Source organism: Papio anubis, chromosome 20 (genome assembly GCF_008728515.1).
Source record: "Papio anubis isolate 15944 chromosome 20, Panubis1.0, whole genome shotgun sequence".
Taxonomy (NCBI): Eukaryota; Metazoa; Chordata; class Mammalia; order Primates; family Cercopithecidae; genus Papio; species Papio anubis.
In genome coordinates, this window is record NC_044995.1 from 17037455 (window position 1) to 17052812 (window position 15358).

The 15358-nt window shown below is 54.1% G+C and overlaps 1 protein-coding gene across 1 annotated transcript; it reads right to left on the bottom strand.

Moving 5' to 3' along the window:
- Positions 1 to 5355: 5355 nt before the first annotated feature.
- DLL3 (delta like canonical Notch ligand 3) lies at positions 5356 to 14848 on the bottom strand. Its single transcript, XM_017952431.3, is given in 9 exon segments — positions 5356 to 5445; positions 5448 to 5541; positions 5750 to 6329; positions 7917 to 8139; positions 9086 to 9303; positions 10318 to 10560; positions 12732 to 12789; positions 14243 to 14524; positions 14673 to 14848. Coding segments are annotated over 9 exon segments (1857 nt in total). The 5' UTR covers positions 14742 to 14848.
- Between the last annotated feature and the right edge of the window lie 510 nt (positions 14849 to 15358).

Consider the following 15358-nt stretch of genomic DNA (forward strand, 5'->3'; position numbering starts at 1 on the left):
GAGTGCACCGGCACAATCTCAGCTCACTTCAACCTCTGCCTCCTGGGGTCAAGCGATTTTTGTGTCTCCACCACCCAAGTAGCTGGGATTACAGGTGAGCACCACCATGTCTCGCTAATTTTTGTACATTTTTATAGAGACAAGTTGCTTTCACCATTTTGGTCAGGCTGGTCTCAAACTCCTGGCCTCAAGTGATCCACCTGCCTCAGCCTCCCAAAGTGTTGAGATTACAGGCATGAGCCATCATGCCCAGCCTCTGGCTTCTTATACGGGTATTGATTTGGTGTGGATATTTTCCACCCCCAAATCTCATGTTGAAATGACCGCCAGTGTTGGAGGTGGGCCTGGTGGGAGGTGTCTGGAAGCGAAACCCTCATGAAGGTCTTGGTGCCCTCCCCACAGTAATGAGTGAGTTCTCGCTCTGTGAGTTCCCTGGTTCCCTTGAGAGCTGGTTGTTTAAAAGAGCCTGAGGCCAGGCACGGTGGCTCAAGCCTGTAATCCCAGCACTTTGGGAGGCCGAGACGGGTGGATCACAAGGTCAGGAGATCGAGACCATCCTGGCTAACACGGTGAAACCCCATCTCTACTAAAAAATACAAAAAACTAGCCAGGCGAGGTGGCGGGCGCCTGTAGTCCCAGTCACTTAGGAGGCTGAGGCAGGAGAATGGCGTGAACCCGGGAGGCGGAGCTTGCAGTGAGTTGAGATCGCGCCACTGCACTCCAGCCTGGGTGACAGAGTGAAGAGCTGAGACTGGGCGTGGTGGCTCACTTCTGTAATCCCAGAACTTCGGAAGGCCAAGGCAGGCAGATTGCTTGAGGTCAGGAGTTCGAGACCAGCCTGGCCAAAATGGTGAAACCCCATCTCTACTAAAAATACCAAAAAAAATTAGCTGGTATGGTGGCGTACACCTATAGTCCCAGCTACTTGGGGGTCAAAACAGGAGAATCGCTTGAATCAGGGGGGCAGAGGTTGCAATGAGCCAAGAGCGTGCCACTGCACTCCAGCCTGAGTGACAGAGTGAGGCTCTGTATCAAATAAATAAATAAATAAATAAATAAGAGCCTGGCACCCCTCTCTCACTTCCTCCCTTGCCATGTGATGTGCTTGCTCCTCCTTCACCTTGTATCATGATTGGAAGCTTCCTGATGCCTCAGCAGAAGCAGATGCCAGTGCTGTGCTTCCTGTATAGCCTACAGAGCCATGAGCCAAAATAAACCTCTTTCTTTATAAATTACAAAGCTTCAGAAGCCTCAAGTATTTCCTTTTTTTTTTGAGACGGAGTCTCGCTCTGTCACCCAGGCTGGAGCGCAATGACATGATCTTGGCTCACTGCAACCTCCGCCTCCCGGGTTCAAGCGATTCTCCTGTCTCAGTTTCCCAAGTAACTGGGACTACAGGTGCCTGCCACTATGCCCAGCTAATTTTTGTATTTTTAGTAGAGACGGAGTTTCACCATATTGATCAGGCTGATCTCAAATTCCTGACCTCAGGTGATCCACACACCTTGGCCTCCAAAAGTGCTGGGATTATAGGCATGAGCCACTGTGCCCAGCCCTTTGTTTTTTTATTTTTTGAGACAGAGTCTCACTCTGCCACCCAGGGTGGAGTGCATTGGCACCATCACAGCTCACTGCAGCCTCAACCACCTAGGCTCAAGCAATCCTCCCAGCTCAGCCTCCCAAGTAGCTGGGACTACAGGCGAATTACACCATGCTTTGCTGATTTTTTCAATTTTTTTTTTTGTAGAGACAGGGTATTGCCATGTTGCCCATGCTGGTCTCAAATTCCTGGGCTCAAGCGGCCTGCTCAATCCTCTTGGCCTCCTGGGATTACAGGCGGGAGCTACCATGCCTGGCCTTTGGGTGATTAATCTTCTAGGCCGGGTAGCGGTGGCTCGCCTGTAATCCCAGCACTTTGGGAGGCCGAGGCTGGGTGGATCACGAGGTCAGGAGATCGAGACCAACTGGGGCTAACATGGTGAAACCCCGCCTCTCTACTAAAAAATACAAAAAACTAGCCAGGCGTGGTGGCGGGCTTCGTAGTCCCAGCTACCGAGACTGAGGCAGGAGAATGGCGTGGAACCTGGGAGGCGAGCTTGCAGTGAAATGATCGCCCACTGCACTCCAGCCTGGGTGACACAGCGAGACCCGGCCTCCCAAAAAAAAAAAAAAAAAAAAAAAAAAAGATTAATCTTCTAGGTTGGGCTCATGGCTCACGCCTGTAATCCCAGCATCTTTGGGAGGCCGAGAGTGATCACCCTGGAGGTCAGGAGTTTGAGACCAGGCTGACCTCACCAACACGGGAGAAATCCCATCTCTACTAAAAAAATACAAAATTAGGGGCCGGGCGCTGGGCTCAAGCCTGTAATCCCAGCACTTTGGGAGGCCGAGACGGGCGGATCACGCAGGTCAGAGATCGAGACCATCCTGGCTGACACGGTGAAACCCCTCGGCTCTACTAAAAAACAAAACTAGCCGGGCGAGGTGGCGGGATGCCTGTAGTCCCAGCTACTCGAGGCTGAGGCAGGAGAATGAGCGTAGTCTCAGAGGCGGAGCTTGCAGTGATCTGAGATCTCGGTTACTGCACTCCAGCCTGCACGACAGACAGACCCTGCCTCAAAAAAAAAAAATACAAAATTAGCTGGGTGTGGCGGAGATGCCTGAATCCCAGCCACTTGGGTTGGGATAGAGACCAGCCAGATGCAGTGAGCCGAGATTGTACCACTGCACTCCAGCCTGGGCAACAAGAGTGAAACTCTGTCTCAAAAAAAAAAAAAAAAAAGATGAATATTCTAGCCATGAAACTGTGAAGAAAGAGAAGGAAATTCATGCTAGTTTCACTGTCATACCTCAAACTGCCAAAGTTTCCAAGGCCACAGGGTGTGATAAATGCTCAGTCAAGATGGGAAAGGCATTGTTTGTAGGTGGAAGACATAAACAGAAATGTGTTCAGATTGCATTCAGTACTATCAGCAGCTTCAGGCATCTACTGTGGGTCTTGGAACATATGCTTCAAGGATAAGGGAGGACTACCATAATTTTTTTTGTTTTTTGTTTTTTGTTTTTTTTTGAGATGAAGTCTCACTGTTGTCCCCCAGGCTGGAGTGCAATGGCGCGATCTCGGCTCACTGCAACCTCTGCCTCCCAGGTTCAAGCGATTCTCCTGCCTCAGCCTCCCGAGTAGCTGAGATTACGGGTGCATACCACCACGCCCGGCTAATGTTTTGTACTTTAAGTAGAGATGGGGTTTCACCCTGTTGGCCAGGCTGGTCTCAAACTCCTGACCTCAGGTGATTTGCCCGCCTCGGCCTCCCAAAGTGCTGGGATTACAGGCGTGAGCCACTGCTCCCAGCCCACCATAATCCTTATAATTACATGATTACTGTCACTGCTGCTTTTTTTTTTTTTTTTGGTGACAGAATCTCACTCTGTCATCCAGGCTGGAGTGCAGTGGAGTGATCTCAGCTCACTGCAACCTCCACCTCCCAGGTTCAATTGATTCTCCTGCTTCAGTCTCCCAAGTAGCTGGGATTACAGGTACCCACCACCATGCCTGGCTAATTTTTGTATTTTTAATAGAGACAGGGTTTCATCATGTGGCCAGGCTGGTCTCAAACTCCTGACTTCAGGTGATCTGCCCGCCTCAGCTTCCCAAAGTGCTGGAATTACAGGCATGAGCCACCACGCCCAGCCTACTCTTTGGTTTTTGCCGTAGATTTGAATTACTGTCTGAGGTTACCTGCTTTCAGACTAAGGAGTTTCCATATTTCTTGTAAGATGGTCTGTCAGTTTGCCTGCCTGACACAGTACTCATTTCTGGGAACAAACTGATCTGAGGGGAGCAAGGACACCCCCTCACCTATACAATCTATGTGATCTGGGCAGGTTGACGTCACTTCCTACCACACAACAGGCAAATGAGCAAGCCTGGCCAAATCAGAGGAAGCCATACTGCCTGGCGACTGGTTTAGGAAGGCTTACCAACAAGCCAGGGCCAATGAGAGACTGCCCACAGTGAAATCAATCAAGGGGTAAGTAGAGGCAACCAGAGACCAGGAGCCCCAGTCCATTGCTGCTGGAAGCCACATCTACTCCTAGGATTTTTCCATTTTATGAGCTAATACATGTTTTTTGTTTTTTTTTTTGTTTTTTTTTTTTTAGACAGAGTCTTGTTCTGTTTCCAAGGCTAAAGTGCAATGGCACAATCTCGGCTCACTGCAACCTCCGCTTCCCGAGTTCAATCGATTCTCCGGCCTTAGCCTCCCGAGTAGCTGAGATTACAGGTGCCTGCCACCGCACCCAGCTAATTTTTGTATTTTTCAGTAGAGACGAGGTTTTGCCATGCTGGCTAGGCTGGTCTCGAACTCCCGACCTCAGGTGATCCACCCACCTCGGCTTCCCTTTGTAATCCTGTGCTGGGATTACAGGCGTGAGCCACCACTCCTGGCCACTAATACATTTTTTTTTTAAGCGACAGAATCTTGCTGTAGTGCCCAGGCTTTAGTGCAGTGGTGTTATCATAGTTCGCTGCAGCCTCAAACTCCTGAGCTGAGGCGATCCTCCGGGCCTCAGCTTCACAAGTAGGTAGAACTACAGGTGCGCCACCAAGCCTGGCTAATTTTGTTTTAATTTTTCGTATAGGGGTCTTGCTGTGTTGCCTGGCTGCTCTCCAACTCCCAGCCTCAAGCAATCCTTCCGCTTCAGCCACTGATCTCACTCTGTGGTTCAGTGGGATTACAGGCGTGAGCCTCTGCACCCAGCCATAAATTCTTTTATATTTAAAGCAGTTTGAGTCGTTTGCGACCCCTACAACATAAAGAGTCCTGTCTACTATTCTCCTCAGGAGACAAAATCTCTTCCCTTCAGCCCTAACACTACATACAAAGCATTCAGCCTCGTTAGTCAAAACTGATCACAATAATAGCCTTTATAGGTGTTTCTGGAGAGATGGGTGAGAAAAAATAGGATATAAATAACCATTATTTACAACTTGCAGCAGTAAAGTTCTCCAAGACACCCCTTCGAGATTGAACTCCAAAGCCTCTGGGGCAGAGACTGGGCACCACCAAGCAAATACAAAAATCCACGCTCTGACTCCAGGTGCGGATGGAGGAGACGCGTCAGGCCTAGAAACAAAATGAGTAGGAAGCATTAGAGAGGCTGCCCCTCTGCCTCCCCGCAGAGTAGCATCAGTGGAAAAGCTCTGGCGGAGTCCCCATAGTGACCTCTTCAAGCCCATAGCTTTTTCAAAGAGAATATGGCAGGTAGCTCAAAACGACACGAGGGATGCAAAATAGGAAGAAACTAAGTTAGAACTGAAAATGGGCTTAAAACCTTCCAGAGACTCTACCCAATTCATTTCACAGACAGAATCGAGGAAGGGTAGGGAAAAAGCAGGTTCTGCCTCTGCCCAGTGTGCCCAGTGTGTAGCGGGGGTGGGAAAGGAGCGTCGCTACCTCCCGAGCGTAGATGGAAGGAGCAGATATGACATAAATCCCTCGAGAGTCTACATCTTCAGGGCGATTCCAATCTACGGACGAGCTGTGGGAGGAAAGAAAGAAGAAAAATTCAGACCCTTTAAATTCTCAGATCTTGTTTTCCCCTACCCATCACAAACGGGAACCCAAAGCCAGCTACCGGGTAAGAGACCGACCAGGGAAATGCATCAGGGAATCGCGCCAACTGCACCACGGAGATGGGTACAAGCAGCCAGCCGCGCGAGGCGTTCGTCTGCGGCGCAGCCCCTCACCTCGGGACATCCCCGGGACCCTCCTGCGTCCTTAGGTTGTTGAGTGCATCCGGGAGTGCATGGACTGACGGCTCCGGGGTCCCAGCCAGCAAGCGAGACCCAGCATCCTGGGCGTGGCCACGGCGGCGCACGTGGACCAGCAAGAGCGCAGCGCCAGCCACGCCCACGGCCACCAGCAGCCCCAGAGCCGGCGGCAAAAGGTAGCGCTGCGGGTCCCCGGGCCTCAGGCCGGGCGGGGCCGCGGGCAAAGCGCTTACGCCGTCGGGGTGCACTGGGAACTCACACCGCGCACCCATGTAGCCGGGCGCGCAGGCGCAGACGAGGCCGGAAAAGTGGGCGTAGCAGCGGCCGCCGTGAGCACAGGGGCGCGCGGCGCACGGGTCCGCGCGCTCGCGGCAGTCGCGGCCGCCAAAGCCCAGCGCGCAGGAGCAGCGGTGCGCGCCGCCGCCCTCCACACACGTGCCGCCGTTAGCGCAGGCGCGGCCCGCGCAGTCGTCGAGGTCGTGCTCGCAGCGCGGACCCGCGAAGCCGGCACGGCAGCGGCAGCGCAGGGCGTGGCCCAGGTCCAGGCAGAGTCCGCCTGTGGGGAAGGGAGCATCAGAGGGCACAGCCTGGGAGCCGGGGGCGGGGCCCACCTGCCCGCGCTGTTTCCCAGTTCTGTCATCGCAGCACGGGGTCCCCTTTTTCTCTCTGTCTCTTAACTCAAGGGCCAGCGTCTTGGAGTGTGCCAGGAAAGCCAGCTCGCTTCTTTTCTACCTGATGAAGTTTTGGAATAATTAATTCAGTGCCACCTCTTTGGCTCTCGGTGCCCTTGTCTCTTTTTCCCTCGACTTCGATCATACTTCAATAGTAGACAGCTCCCAGAACTATGTGTTTGAACCCTCTGACCTTCTTCTGCCTAGAATACCTCCTCTCTTCCCTTCCTCCTTTTCTCCCATTTTCCCCCCTTTTCTCTTTCCTAGCCCACTCCTCAGGTCTCTACTCCGATGCTTCTTCCTCCATCCCAGCCCTGATCACTGCCCTGTGCTCCCAGATCTCAGCCCTGGCCACCCACCCTGGGCTCTGTCTGAGGGTGTCTGTCTTCCCCTCTGGGCTGGTACCTCCAGGAGGGCGCGGCCCAAACATGTCCTGGTCCCTGCTGTGTCCCTAGTACCACGCACCCCAGAGTGAACACTCTGTTTGGGACAGAATTATCGTATTCACTCGCAAGAAGATAACAGCTAGCCCTTTAGATTCATGATTTTTTTTTTTTTTTTTTTAAACGGAGTCTCGTTCTGTCCTCCAGGCTGGAGTGCAGTGGCGCGATCTCGACTCACTGCAATCTGCCTCCCTAGTTCAAGCAATTCTCTATTTCAGCCTACATTCATGATCTTATTTAATCTTTTTTTTTTTTTTTTCTTTTTTTTGAGACAGAATCTCAACTCTGTTGCCCAGGCGGGAGTGCAGTGGCACAATCTTGGCTGACTGCAACCTCCACCTCCCGAGTTCAAGTGGTTCTTCTGCCTTAGCCTTCCGAGTTGCTGGAATTACAAGCACCTGCCATCACGCCTGGCGAATTTTTTGTATTTTTAGTAGAGACGCGGTTTCACCATGTGGCCCAGGCTGGTCTCCAGCTCCTGAACTCAGGTGATCCGCCCACCTGGGCCTCCCAAAGTGCTGGAATTATAGGCGTGAGTCACTGTGCCCAGCCTCATTTAATCTTTTAGCACCGATATCAGCTCTCTTCTCTGTTCAGAACCTTCCTGTGGCTCCATCTCACTCAGGGGAAAAGTGAAAGTTCCCCTTCTTGTGACCCAGGGGGTCCCACAAGATGTGCCTCAGTCACCTCCCTGATCTCGTCTCATCAGTGTAACCCCACTGGCTTCCCTGCTTATCCTCAGCACACCAGGCACTATCAGGAGGGGCAGGGACTTTGTTTCATTCCCTGCTGTATCCTCAGTGCCTAGAATAGGGCCTGGCACACAGTAAATTCTCAGTAAATATTAATAGTTATGAGATAGGGAATGTCTCCATGCCCATTTTACAGAACAAACAGGCTTGCTGGTGGAAGGTCAGGTACCCCGGCCCTAGGGTTAGAAGAGTCAAAGCCAGGATCCCAACCCAGGACTGTCTGAGCCATGCAGGGCCCCCACCCCCATCCCTTGCCAATAGGGCCTCCAGGCCTCACCATTGCGGCATGGCTGCAGGCTGCACCGGTCCACCCTCTTCTCACAGTTGGAACCTTGGAAACCGGGTGGGCAGTGGCAGATGTAGGCAGAGTCAGGGTCTGCACCCCCAACACACAAGCCACCATTGAAGCAGGGTCCATCCGCGCATGTCACCCCGCTCACCTCACACCGGAGCCCGTAGAACCCACGCGGGCATGTGCATTCAAAGGACCCGGGTGTCTCCTGGGCAGGGACAAGAGGACTTGAGAATGGAGTTTCCTTGGAGAAAAATCCCATCCCCCTCCTCATTCCTAACCACTGGGGACTGCTCCTTGTCCAGTCCCAAGTCCCACTGTGCTGTGCAGGGGCCACCCTGGGAGGTCCTCCCGACATCCCCTCGATCCCCTCCACATTTTTGGGTCCGCCCATGTGACCCCACAGGTAGGAGGCTCTGGGGACCCAGAGTGACCCCATTCCCACCACTACACCTTTGCCTACCAAATGCTGCCTGCCTGGTCTGCCCTCCTCGCTCCTGTCTACATTGACGAGTCCTACTGGGAGGTCCTAGATCTCAGTCCACCTCCTCCAGGAAGCGTTCTCTGGATCTTTCCTTCCCAGAGCCTCCCCCTAAGTATCTGAACCCTGAGTGTGGCAGTATCCAGGTGGCCCACACTGGACCCTACTCTACCCCAGCACTCCATGCCAGGCTCACTCACTGCCACCTCTGCACCCTTGCTCCGTGCAGGCCACTCACCTGGCCACCCTCTCTAATCATGTCCCAGAAGCCCCAGCTCCGGGCCATCTCCAGGAAGCCTTCTCTGATGTCTCCACCCCCCTGTGCCCGCAGATCCCAAATCTCCAACCGATTTGGCCCCACCACCCACTACCTTGGACCCTGAACCATTCTCACTCCCACAGTGGCAGCAGCTGTGGCCCCACACGGCTCCTCATGATTTCCACTCCCACATCTTTCAGGGCCACCCACTGAGTATGCTCTCCCCAGTCCCATCCCCATCACCTAATCCTACTTCAAGGCCCCAGATGCAGACTGGATGCCTCCAGGAAGACCTCCCTGATAGTTATTCCCAGACCTCCTCCCCAAGCTGGTGTCTCCTGGAGCCCCAGGGAGGGGGCCGTGGCTCTCAGGGTAAAGTACTAAGCAGGACAAGGTGGGAAGGGTGACACTGACACTACAGCTGCCCCCATTGGCACACGGGTTCCCGTCACAGGGCCCAGGTCCAGGGACAAGGCATCCGGTGGTAGCAGAGGACGGGCCCCTGAGGCCGAGGCAGCTGCTGGTGGAGACAGGGACCGTGCAGAGGGGTCCAGTCCAGCCCTCCAGGCATCGGCATTCACCGGGCTGCTCACAGAAACCATGCTCGAGGCTGCAGCCTGCTCGGCACACCGCTATGGGGGACAGAGAGGCAGAGAGAAAGGGAACACCAAGGTCGGGGAGGGCCAGGGACAAGATGGAACTCAGGGAGGTTTCTGAGCACATTCCCTGCACCACCTTGCTTCATCCTTGTGACAGATAATCATCGGGACTAGATGGTACTGTGACCCCTACCCCCCCAGTTTACAGATAGGGAAACTGTGGCTCACAGAGACAAACTGACCAGCCCACCCAGGAAATGGAGGAGTGAGGATGTGAACCCAGGCCATCGGGCTGGAGTCTGTGCTCTTGGAAGGGGGATGGGACGGGGGCACCCACGTCAGATCGTGAGGATAGAAGACAGGAAGGGGATTGGGGATTGGTGGGGGGACCCCTGGCCTTTCAGGGAAGATAGGAGTGTCTTGAATTAGGGTGGCTCTGGGAAGACCTGGATTAGCCTGGGAGTCCTAGGGGCCTTGGTGGGGCTCTGAAATTTGAGGAGGGGTCTGAAGAATTCCAAGCTTTAAAAAGCCATGGGTTCTGGCCTGCAACCCTAGGGAGGGAGGATGGAGTCCCTTGGCCAGAGTAGACTGGGAGGAGATTCCAAAGATTGCGGGTGGGAGTCGGGAGGGCCGCAGAATTAGAAGAGCTTTGGAGTCCTAGCATCGGGACAGGGTGTGAATGTGGGTTAGGGAAGGAACTGGAGGGTGCCAGCATAGGAAATGGACGTGGACTTCCTATTTGGGGCGACAAGAGGGCTGGGAGAGGGAAGAGGGCTTGAGTAGTAAGGCAGGGCTGGAGAGAGGTCCAGGGTCCTCGGTTTCCCCGAAGGTGGCAGCTGGATGGTGGGCAGGGTTTGGGGTACATCCGCAGCAGTCACCGCATTCCCCAGCTCCCTGAAGAGGGGTGCCTGGGGTACATGGTGGGGGACTCTAGAGTACCCTGAAGAAGATAAGTGGGTTGTGAGAGGGGACTGGGGGCCGCGAGTAACGCTCAGGAGGGGCCGGGGTCCCTGGCTGGTACGGGGTGGGGTTGAACGCAGGACTCACGCGGCGCCTCACACTCGTCCTCGAGCGGTGCGCAGGGGCGCAGTCCCGGGCCGCACCGCGAGGGGGCGCTGCGCGGACGGCAGAGGCGCGTGCACGCGGTCCCGACGGCAGGCAGTTCGCAGCGCGCGCGGTAGGAGAAGCGCAGCTCCCAGGCGCCTGCGCGCTGAATGTCCCGGGCCCACGGGCCTCCGGCTGCCAAGCGCCGCCGTCTGGTCACGCGCGCCAGCAGGCTCCAGGCGGGCCCTGCGGGGACAGGCAAAGGAGGGGTGCTGGGGTGGGCCCGGCCGAACATGGATGCATACGGAGCGCCCCGGCCGCTTTCTCCCCGCCCCTCCCAGCGAGGCCAAAACACCCTCATGGAGCCCTGGGGTCCTTGGACCTCGCGAGTAGAATGGCAGTCACTTTCCTTACTTTAGCAAGGCTGCGAACTCCCCAGTGCACCCTGGGACCTGCAATGTCGTGGTCTCTTCTAGTACCCTAGATAACAGTTCTCTCGGCCAGGCGTGTGGTGGCTCAAGCCTGAAATCCCAGCACTTCGGGAGGCCGAGACAGGTGGACCACCTGAGGTCAAGAGTTCAAGACCAGCCTGACCAACATGGTGAAACAGTCTCTACTAAAAAAAAAAAAAAAAAGCCAGGCGTGGTGGCGCACGCCTGTAATCCCAGCTACTCTGGAGGCTAAGGCAGGAGAATCACTTGCACCCAGGAATGGAGGTTACGGTGAACCGAGATAGCGCCATCGCACTCCAACCTGAGTGACAGAGCAAGACTCCCTCTCAAAAAATAAAAAAATAAAAAATAAACAGTTATCTCATAGAAACCGTAATACTCCCGTATTTTGACCCAGATCTTTGTAAATTGAAGTAATAATGAGACCTCTAACACCCTGTGACATTTGGTACCTCGATACGGCCAAAGAACAATAACATGTCTGAAGTGAGGTCATAACACCCCTAAATTGTGCCTCCAGATCTTCCTATATCAAAAGAGTGGCAGAGACCCCAGTTACTAGACCGTAAATTACCACATTACCTGAGACCTTGGGATACTGGGAGAGTGACACTTTCTTGAAGGCAAAGGTGTCACCCCCCCAAAATTGTGATACAGCTTTCTACATCAGAACAGTGAAGAAGTGGCTCACTCCTATAATCCCAACGTTTTGGGAGGCCAAAGTCAATGGATCGCTTGAGCCTAGGAGTTTGAGACCAGCCTGGGCAACATAGCGAGATCCCATTTCCATAAAAAATAAAATAAGAACAAGAAAAAAAATGGTGACAAACCCCCCTGCTGTGGGCCTCACATAGCAACAGAGTCTCCCAAGTTGAGGATAAGAATGCCCTGTAACGGCCGGGCGCGGCGGCTCAAGCCTGTAATCCCAGCACTTTGGGAGGCCGAGACGGGCGGATCACGAGGTCAGGAGATCGAGACCATCCTGGCCAACACGGTGAAACCCCGTCTCTACTAAAAAAACACAAAAAACTAGCCGGGCAAGGTGGTAGGTGCCTGTAGTCCCAGCTACTGGGGAGGCTGAGGCAGGAGAATGGCGTGAACCTGGGAGGCGGAGCTTGCAGTGAGCTGAGATCCAGCCACTGCACTCTAGCCTGGGCGACAGAGCAAAACTCCATCTCAAAAAAAAAAAAAAAAAAGAATGCCCTGTATCCCTCCCAGGAACCTCTGCTCAATATTCTCTTTGGTGAAGCTCTGACATCCCACAGGGCTCCCTGGGACCTCCACATGGAGAAGGTGACAGAGCTTCACGTAGGGGCTGAGCGTGGTGGCTCACGCCTATAATCTCAACACTTTGGGAGGCCGAGGTGGGCGAATCACGAGGTCAGGATTTCGAGACCAGCCTGGCCAACATGGTGAAATCCTGTTTCTACTAAAAATACAAAAAAAAGTAGCTGGGCGTGGTTGTGGGCGCCTGTAATCCCAGCTACTTGGGAGGGTGAGGCAGGAGAATTGCTTGAACCCGGAAGGCAGAGGCTGCAGTGAGTGAGATCATGCCATTGCACTCCAGCCTGGGCAACAGAGTGAAACTCTGTCTTGAAAAAAAAAAAACAAAAAACAAAACAAAAAAAACTTCACATAGAAGAATCAGAAGTAACTCTCATTGCACCCTGAGCTCTCAATATCAGATGGTGATAAAGTAGGGCTGTGAAATGCTATGCCCTGCTCTGGAGGTGTTGATAGTAAGAGAGCTTCCCCTATTTCATCTGCTACCAGGACCACAGACTGCTACATCCAGTACCAGGGACATTTCTGTGCCTGAGATGCCAGGAGGCCTGGAGCTGTCAACACCCGGCACCACATCCCAGGAGCTGTGATGACATCATAAGACCTATAGACAATACCACCAACCTGATGTCTCAGGTGGGCCCCAGCTTCCCCACCAGTCCCAAGACTGAAGACACTCACCTCCAATCTGGTCTCCTAACTCCTCTCTCCAGGTTTCAATGATGAGAGAGAAGGTGCCCTGGTTGGGTGAAGGAAGGGGGAGATGAAAGATGAAAGACAGTGGTTAGGGTAAGTACTCAATGAAGGCCAGAGTTCAGGAATAGAGGGTGATGGCCATTGCTGGGGACTGAGCAAGCAAGGGACAATTCCCAGAGGGACCAACCCAGCCCAGGGAAGGAATGACATCTGTGGCTTTTTTGGGGGGGTCCGGGGGGGAGACAGGGTCTCACTCTGTCAACCAGGCTGGAGTGCAGTGGCACAATCTTGGCTCACTGCAACAACCTCCAAGGCTCAAGCAATCCTCCCACCTCAGCCTCCCCAGTAGCTGGGACTACACGCGCATGTCACCATGCCCCGCTATTTGTTTTGTTTTGTTTTGTTTTGTTTTAGAGATAAGGTCTCACTATGTTACTGAGACTGGTCTCAAACTGCTAGGCTCAAGCGATCCTCCCACCTAAGCCTCCCAAAGTGCTGGAATTACAGGGTGAGCCTACTGGACGTGGCTTGCTTTATTGAGCACTTACTACGTGGTAAGCACTTTATTCAAGAGATGTGGTTGAATCACTCAAAAGGGACCCTTGTGAGATACCAGGATGATCCCTTTTTTTTTTTTGAGGCCGGAGTGTGTGTCGCCAGGCTGGGTCACAGTGAGATCTCGGCTCACTGCAAGCTCGCCTCCTGGGGTTCACGCCATTCTCTCCCGCCTCAGCCTCGGTAGCTGGGACTACAGGCAGCCCGCCACCAGCCCGGCCAGTTTTTGTATTTTTAGTAGAGGCGGGGTTTCACCATGTGTAGGATAGTCTCGATCTCCTGACCTAAAGTGATCACCGATCTCCGGCCTCCCAAGTGCTGGGATTACAGGAAAAACTGATGCAGCCCGGCCCAATGATCCCATTTTTAAGCATAGGAAACTGAATCTGGAAACCAGGCAGTCACTTGTCCAAAAGGACAAGGGTTTAGAATTGCAATACAGGTCTGTCCATCTTTGTGCCTTTGGGTTGTGGGGATGGGAGATAGGATTTTGGAGGTGAAAGAATAATTAATACAGGACCCAATTGAAATAACTGAGGACAGAAAAAAAAAAAAAAAAAAAAGAGAAGATATTAGTGGTTCCCAAGACAAGGTGTGAGAGGTTTGCGGAGAAAGATGAATACCCCAGTTTTTAGGGATCCCCAAGGAGCAGAGGTAGGGTTCCTTGAGTTTAGGATTTCAGAGGTTGGGTTTGAGATTCTGGGAATTTGGGGGTCCCAGCATCCAGGGTTGGGGAATCAGAACATTTAGACTCCCGGGTGTGTAGAGTTTAGAGGTCTGGGAATGTGGGGTTCCAGATGGTGGAGTTACTGGTCTGGGAATTTGGTCCACCCCCTGGGAGGCAGGATTAGGGTCTTGGAAGTTGGAGGGGAGAGGAGGTGGAGGTTTTGGTGGCAGGGTTAGGCCTCCAGCACCGGGAATCCCCCGGGGACAGCACTTACAGGCCAGGCGTCCCGAAAGGGCACCTGCAAGAGGCCGTTGGGCAGTGGGAGATCAGGCGCGGGCGCTTCGGGCTGCTCGGTGTAGACGGGTCCGCGCGCACTCAGCGCCGCGCCCAGGGCGCACGGGGACTCGGCGGCCTCCTCCGAGAGCCCAGGCTTCAGGCAGACTCTGAAGAAGAGGCGACAGGGTCCCCGGGCGCTGCAGGGGGACCGCGGGGCCCCCGGGCCTGGACCCGGCCCGAAAGAGTGGATCTGCAGCTCGAAGACGCCAGCGGGCCGTGCCTGGGGCGAAGACGGGCACAGGGTGAGGCCGCCGGGGGGACCCAGGTGTCCCTTCCGCCCCGCGCTCCCTCCCCAAGACCTTCAGGTCGTACTCACCCCTCTCCCCCGCATTCATCCCTTTCCACGCCACCTCCCACCTGGCTCTGACCTGAGGGATGAAAATGAGCGCTAAGATCACAGTCTGGGAGAGGAGCCGAGACATCCTTGGGGAGACCATGGCCTTCTAGGGGGGGTCTCGGGAGTCGCAGCTGCTGGCTTCCGAGTCTTATATCTGAGGGAATGGCCCCGCCCCTTCAGGCAGCTACCCGGCCCCAAGGGACCAAGGGCGGGGGGAGTCACAGGGGAAGGGGAGCGTGCAGGAGCATCAGCGAGATTCCATTTGTAGTCGTAGGCACGGGCGAGGTCATGAGTGGGTGATCCCGGGACTTTGTGTGTGGCTGGGGTGGGGTGGGGTTGGGGGGCTAAGTCTGTGTGAGGTTGTACATGATTTTAAGATTCTGGATGTGTGGTATGAACCAGAGCTACTGGAGGGTGTACACGACTTTGTGATTGTGTGTCCACGTGGGACTGTGCGGCTCAGCATAGGCCTGGAGTTGTGTGTGATGGACACATTTATGAGGCTGTAAACAATTCTGACTCTGCACGCACACCCGAGTGGGAAACTAGACGTGTACACGACTTCGTGATTGTGTGACGCTTTGAGATTGTGTGGCTGTGTAGATACTTCTCTGTGCGTGTGTGTTTATGGAAGATCCTGTATAGCCGTATAAACCTGTGACTTTGTGCTGTGTGCGGGTGTGGTAGAGGCTGTGCAAGGTGGGAATGGCGGAGGGC